Below are 6766 nucleotides of genomic sequence, written 5' to 3'. Positions count from 1 at the left end.
ATACAGACATTTTCCCTCACGTTAACGAGATCACTGCGGTGCATGTGAACAACGCATTCCTATGATATTCCCAATTCTACAAGAGTTGCACTGACAGAATAACTTCGGGCAAGGCCAGAGGCAATGTTAACACACAGTAACACAAAAGGGAGATATACAGAATCAGTTGTTCTCATTTTAGTTTGGTCTTGAGTAAATGAGGAGTCTGTCTGATTCTGTCACTCAATTGATGAGTCACACTGTATAAGTTAACTTTAACACATTCTATAGACGTGTCTGAGAGTTGTCCACTCAAATACCTGCTCAGAGGCTGTGCTGTAATTTGTTGCTTGGAAACAACAAATCATTTGAAGGATTAATTATGCATATAATAAACCAGGCAGTGAGTCACTGTAAAAAAACATCCATTCTAGACATCATTAGAACATTACAGCAGCTTTGTGCTTATGAAGACGTCTACTTTGAATAACACAGTGCAATACGGATATGTCTTCATAATGGGAGGACTCAGGAGTTATTAGCACTGGAAGCCTATTGGCTGCATTATGATCAATAAAGGCTTTAAATCTGCTGAAAACATGCAGGACAGAGAAAGTGGTGAATAGACAAATACTCAACAATTAAATGTACTGCAAATAGTTGAATGCCTAATATTTCAACAAAAAATAAAAAAATAAATAAAAAGGGCATGCATTAACTTGACATCTGGCGGCATGAGCGACAGAGCCATCCATAGTTTGGATAGTAAAGTCAGATGCCGGATGTATTATTCAGTCCAAACTTCTCCCAGTCCTTTGATGCCACTCTTTGTGATTTCCCCCAGAGGAAAGCATCTGCTGCTTCATCCTCACGGCTTAAATCAGAAGGCAATGTAAAGGCGTCATAATGGCAGGGGGCTTACAGGAGCTGACACGCACACCTTTAGCGCCTTTGTTTGTGCTGTGACAAGTAAATACTTCATTTGCAAAGATGTGTCAGAAATATGGCGTTGGAATAAATTTGTGGGCGAACTATGGCAAAAAACAATAAAGCGTTACCTAAAGAGTTCTATGTGACTAAGAGCAATCCATATTCTCAATATTGGCTGGGAAGAGGAGAGCAATTATGAATAACCCTTAAACTCTATGCAAAGTTGATATTTTCAGATGGTATTGAAGATATTTGCATTGGCATTACAATAAGAGTAAATAAGGAAAGCTTGTTTTTATACCACTGTGTGTTGGTGATGAGATTTTTGATAAGTGGTCAAGAGCAACCATTTCATAAGCACACACTCTTGTCAAATAAGGAAAGGAGAACTGAATATTTAAACAAAACACCTTTATTTAACAAAGAAATATATTAATTATAGAAAATAGAGTTGAAAGGTTCTAGGAGAGCTCAGTGTATATTTTGTTTTGCCGCCTGGGCCTCGATGGCTGATGTCATTCGCTCCATCAGTCCGATCACCGCGGTCATGTGAGTGTCCACGTTGTTGAGTAAAGCTTCATGCATTTCTCTGCTGTGTTGGAGGAATCTCTCCTGCATCCTTTCTAAACACTCCACCAGCTCTGAGCTCTCCTTCCTCTTGCGCTTCACTGTCAACAACAACAAAAACAAGAACAACAGTTAGTAGTGGCCAGGGAGTTGCTTTAAAATGTACATATTTTACATAAAGCTTTACAATCACAGCCATTCATCTGCATTTTCTCTAGGATTACAGAGTCTCTCTTTTAACTGTTACAAGGACAATAAGGGCCAGGATAGAAAGTACTTTTGGGTTTCAAATGGTAGAAGGCAGGGCTGGGCAAAGTAATAATAAGAAAATGAATCTTTTTTTTTCTTGTATTGATCGATTACAATTTCAAAAACAAATAAAAAATAATTTCAATATTAATTTCCAGACAGGCCACATGTTTTCAAGCTGGTCATTGACAATCAGAGATGACTGAATCTCCATTAAAATTGCACAGCCCCAGTAGAAGGGGTGTGACACAAAATTCTGGTCCTTGGATTGAAACCATCTTGGTGCCTGCATCTGTTTTCTGTACGATAAATGCCAATTACAGACTTTGTGAGCAGTGGGAACAAGGAAAATTGCAATATGTTTTTAGAATCTGAAAACAACAAATAGTCTGATCGTGTTTAAAGGGGCGGCAGCTAATATCCATGCAGCTTCCAAGTCTTCCATAATATGAAGAGTGATTAGAAAGAGCGTGATGTTTAAGTTCACCTGGTCGAGAGCGGAATGCCATACTTCTGACACCAGGACGAAAGGGGCTACTACTGGCCGCTCGACGCTGCTCTGCGCAAATAAACTGGCCGACACTCTTCTCAGGCTCTGGTGTGCTCTCTGACAAAATATGAACAAGATCTGCAAGTCAGCATTGAATCAGTTAATACAATATGACATGAACAATTGCAGGCCACTTACCTTCAGAGCTCTCAATGCACTCTACATGTTTCTTTGTGCAGACCGACTCGAGTTCTTCTCTGAATTGTGTGTTGTTTTCAGTGCATGTGGAGTCCATAAACTCCTCTGCAGAGTTCTCAGACGTGGGCGCACCGGTCCCTGAGTAAAAAGGATGCTGACCCAGGATGCTGTCCAGGATGTCGTACCATTTGCCTGTTTTGATCTCTGCACCACTCTGGTTGTTATAATCCTTGATCTTCTTATAGTCTTGTTTCAGTTTCTTTACCTTCTCTCTGCACTGTTTTGGAGTGTGGTGAACGCCGAAATGTTCCAGTTCCTTTGAGATACTGTCAAAGATTTTTGTATTCTTCTTTTGACCTTCAAAGTCCCCCTGCATCTTTGTTGCGGCGTAAACGCTGAGAAGAGCTTGGACCTCCGAATCAATCCACTTGTCGGTGCTCATTTTAAGCACTGCAAAAACAAACACAAAATAATGATAATTATTATTATATATATGGTTTACATAACACACACACACACACACACACACACACACACAGACAGACAGACAGAGACTATATAGATGTACATATTTTCATATACACCAATAACACACAAATAATACCACTTGATGGCTCCTATACTAACTGAAAAGACCTTGATTTTGAGAACGTAGGTCCCAGTCTCCTTCTCTTGAATGCACACAAACAAAAGTGCAGTGAGGCCTTACGTGGCCTGGGCAAAGGTAAAGAAGAGTAGGAGCTGCGGTCCTGTGCGTCTGACACAACATGGACATTTTTCTAAATCTGAGTTGCACAGAGCTAAGGAGACAAAAAATTAATAAATTCTGTGCAATATCCTTAAACTGTATAAGTCACACACCATTTATTTTACAATTTGTAAATAAAGTGAACATAAAGACTTGCCAGCATCAATGGATAGTTGTAACACAGCTTTACGATCAGGGTCAGGCACAATCTCTGAAAAAGTATAAACAAAAAAGATAGTCAGTTATTTTATACACCATTGTAGTTTTGTTTTGATTTTCCCAACATGTATCAGCAATTGTAATGTCATGACACGTGTTCCTGTGCTGGTGTTCGCTAGTGTTATCAGGTTAAAGGTAATTTGTTTTTCATTCCGTAGATTAAATGAAGCCTCGCACATAATGCTTTGTGTAAACTGCTCATTTGCACATTAATTGCCACTGTGGGGATGGGTACTGAAACCAAAGCCACTGGTGCCACTATGTGAGGGTAATATGTTCATTCTCCCGTTCACATATTATGCTCATCTGAATTTGTACGACTTTGATGTTGAAATGACTGATTTTCACCTGAAACCTGTGGTCCCTCAGGGTTTCCTCTCGACTCAACATCGTTTTCTGTGCAGACCGACTCGAGTTCTTCTCTAAACTGTGTGTTGTTTTCAGTGCATGTGGAGTCCATAAACTCCTCAGCAGAGTTCTCAGACGTGGGCGCACCGGTCCCCGAGTAAAAAGGATGCTGACCCAGGATGCTGTCCAGGATGTCGTACCATTTGCCTGTTTTGATCTCTGCACCATTCAGGTTGTTATAATCCTTGATCTTCTTATAGTCTTGTTTCAGTTTCTTTATCTTCTCCCTGCACTGTTTTGGAGTGTGGTGAACGCCAAAATGTTCCAGTTCCTTTGAGATACTGTCAAAGATTTTATTGTTCGTTTTGTGGCCCTCAGAATGCCGCTGCATCTTTGTTGCGGCGTAAACGCTGAGAAGAGCGTGGACCTCCGAATCAATCCACTTCTCGCTGTTCATTTTTTGCACTTGGAAAAAGAGCAGAAGCAAAATACAGAGCTTAATACAAACCTTGATACAGAACATTTCCTACACATCCCTGACACTATCCTATACTTTTAAGCAACGCTTCCTTGTCCCATGCATCACACTAACTCTATCCTCAATTGGTTTTAAGAAAAAAGCAGACCCTATGATCCAACAGTCTTACTTGGTCTAAGTGGTGGTCTAGAGTGGAATGACCTGCAATCTGATGCTTCTGACACCATTTTCAAATCAGAGCTGCACAGAGCTATGAACACACAAATTATAATAGTGTTAGCATAAGCTCGTTCCATCCAGGACTTCCTAAACATACACTATAGAGTGAAATATGGATTTACCAGGATCAATAGCCAGCTGTATTGGAGCGTTATACTCCATAGGTTCCATTTTCATTGTGTCCATGTCCTGTTCTGCTGATAACACTGGGTCACAGCTGGAGGAGGGCAGACCTATGAAAATAATTATATTGAAGGTTTTAAAGACTTGGTCATTAACTTACACAAAGACCCTGAAAGGTAATTCTGTGGCTCTATGAATGATTTGACGACCATAAAATAGATTAATTTATTGTACTGTGTAGAAAAGAGGATGGGCTAACTCCTCAGCCACTTCTGCCGTGAGTAAGAACAGCTAAGTATACCACCACGGTTGAGAAATGCCCCACTAAGTCCATTATTTCTCACAATTATTAACAGTTCACATATTACTTAAATGAGATTCTTTACAGTTTAAGTGAATTTAAAAGAGCAACAACAAGAGGACTCTGACTCACCAGTGTTTGCGGATGAGTTCACCAATGCAACGTCTTCTGTTGTCTCCGTCTTAACCGTGTCTGTGGTCTGAAGCATACATTCATCTTTGTCTCCCAGGATAAAGTCCACTACATCCAAGTCTATTTTGGGCCACAGACAGTTCCCTGCCTCTTGATCTGGGTATTTCTTTTGAGCCATGTACTCTGTCTTTAAAGTTTTTAATTTGTCTAGAATCTGTTCAGAGGTCAGGTCATAGCCTTGCACGCTCATCTCCTTTAGGATGTCCTCAATGATGTCTTGGGAGGTGCTTGATGAGTCCAGTCTTTGGTGTAACTTAGCAGCAGCAGCAGCAGCAATCTTCAGTAAACAGTCGGTCTCCTGCATTGACAATGACGCCCTCCATGTTTCCATGTCTAAGTGGGGGAAAAAACTGTTAAAATTATCATTGAAGATTGTGAGTGACATTTTAAACATTATATATTAAGTCATATAAAGGATGTGTTGAGTGAGCAAAAAGCGCCATCAAAGGTTGGATGTACTATTACTATTATCAATAACAGTATGCCTCAAAAAAATGTCTTTAAAATGTATAAATGCATAAAGCAAAAAGGGAAGTAAAATATGTAATCTGGAAATTTGATGAAGTAAAACTGGAGGTAACTGTAATCCCAGCTCAATAAAATAGCAATAACTACTTATTTCAAATACTACAAATACTCTGTTGCTTACAAACTGTATGAGTGTAATAATTCACACAATTCTAGATATCCACACAATAAACTGGTACTCTCATGTCCGAGGAATGCTGTTTTGTGATCAGAGAAACCCTCACTGCCTCACTGGGCAGAGCAAGAACCTCCTCCCTCCTTTCTCCTCCATGCACACAGGAACTCTAGTCTCTCTCCCTCCTGCTCCCGCCACACTCGCAGACACACAGCATTTAAACACCTCTCCACAATCACAGAAACTTGCCATCATCTGCAGAAGACGGAAGTAAAAAGTAGTCCTCTAGCTGCATTGACTGCTCCTCTCCGCTGCCAAAGACACACTCCAGAACCTCAAAGTACGGGTTCTTCTGGACCCAGTAGTCCCTGCTTTGCTTGGAGTGGTATTTCTGCTCCTTAAACTCCATCTTCAACTTCTTGATTTTATTAACTATCTGCTCAACCCCGCGGTCATGTCCTTGTGCAGCCAGCTCTCTTTGGATCTGCTCATATTGCTCCTTAGTTCGGGTAGCTCCTTTGTGCGGCTGCCTGGGCTCTGAAGAGGACCAGATTTCCAGCAGACATATGGTTTCGGCGACAGACCAGTACTGCTTACTCCTGCCCATATCGCAGCTCCTTTTGTGCCGAGCTATTGTGAGAAGCTCTGAGTTCTTTGCTGTGTCTGAGTCTGGCTGGAACCAGTTTCCACCGCCGTCAGCCAGTTCTAGTTCCCGTTCCGCCCCTCCTCCACCCGTGTGTGTGTGCTGAGGGAGGGAGGGAGAAGCAATGAGGGCTGGTACAAGAACTGTGGCTTCCTCTTTTAGTTACTGTAACCAGATAAACAGGAATGCCAAGTCAGAATTACAGGTTTATCTGCACATTGCCTACAGAGGTGGACAGAAACCAAAGTTAAAATGAATAGTTGTAGTTTATGGGTTTTTGGTTCCTGTTATTATGCAAATTTTTCAGGATTTTTTCCACATCTAAAACTAGGGATATAATACTCTGTTTTAAATTGTTAATGCGGCAATGTGATGTCTCATCATTGTGCAAGGTAATTTCATATAATTGTGAAACCAATAGGCTACAAATAATATAATC

At 40.8% G+C, this 6766-nt stretch overlaps 2 protein-coding genes across 2 annotated transcripts; both read right to left on the bottom strand.

Moving 5' to 3' along the window:
- Positions 1-1303: 1303 nt before the first annotated feature.
- On the bottom strand, positions 1304-6508 carry LOC140345478 (zinc finger and SCAN domain-containing protein 29-like). The gene is made up of 5 exons (XM_072432261.1): positions 5924-6508; positions 3123-3127; positions 2414-2863; positions 2213-2332; positions 1304-1577 (listed from the first exon to the last, which is right to left on the bottom strand). The coding sequence occupies exons 1-5, from the start codon at positions 6289-6291 to the stop codon at positions 1381-1383; spliced, it is 1140 nt and encodes a 379-aa protein (XP_072288362.1). The 5' UTR covers positions 6292-6508; the 3' UTR covers positions 1304-1380.
- LOC140350735 (uncharacterized) lies at positions 3263-5374 on the bottom strand. The gene is made up of 5 exons (XM_072436211.1): positions 4982-5374; positions 4548-4658; positions 4376-4456; positions 3729-4193; positions 3263-3372 (listed from the first exon to the last, which is right to left on the bottom strand). Exons 1-5 carry the CDS (start codon positions 5370-5372, stop codon positions 3278-3280), a joined length of 1143 nt encoding a protein of 380 aa, XP_072292312.1. The 5' UTR covers positions 5373-5374; the 3' UTR covers positions 3263-3277.
- Positions 6509-6766: the final 258 nt, after the last annotated feature.

This window comes from Eucyclogobius newberryi, unplaced genomic scaffold, assembly GCF_026437365.1.
Source record: "Eucyclogobius newberryi isolate DKJ021-1_F unplaced genomic scaffold, fEucNew1.0.hap1 SCAF_11, whole genome shotgun sequence".
In the NCBI taxonomy this organism is placed as follows: Eukaryota; Metazoa; Chordata; class Actinopteri; order Gobiiformes; family Gobiidae; genus Eucyclogobius; species Eucyclogobius newberryi.
The sequence above is the reverse complement of the archived record's forward strand: the minus strand, read 5'-3'. Positions and strand labels throughout refer to the sequence as shown.

Excerpts from the sequence above, each read along its gene's own strand:
- LOC140350735 (XM_072436211.1), bottom strand. The coding sequence starts at position 5,372 with ATGGAAACATGGAGGGCGTCATTGTCAATGCAGGAGACCGACTGTTTA. Across the intron at positions 4,194-4,375 it reads TAGACCACCACTTAGACCAA|TGCAAAAAATGAACAGCGAG; the intron begins GTAAGACTGTTG and ends TCTTTTTCCAAG. Across the intron at positions 3,373-3,728 it reads TGAGGGACCACAGGTTTCAG|AGATTGTGCCTGACCCTGAT; the intron begins GTGAAAATCAGT and ends ATACTTTTTCAG.
- LOC140345478 (XM_072432261.1), bottom strand. The coding sequence starts at position 6,291 with ATGGGCAGGAGTAAGCAGTACTGGTCTGTCGCCGAAACCATATGTCTG. Across the intron at positions 2,333-2,413 it reads GTGCATTGAGAGCTCTGAAG|AGAGCACACCAGAGCCTGAG; the intron begins GTAAGTGGCCTG and ends ATATTTTGTCAG. Across the intron at positions 1,578-2,212 it reads GGCATTCCGCTCTCGACCAG|TGAAGCGCAAGAGGAAGGAG; the intron begins GTGAACTTAAAC and ends TGTTGTTGACAG.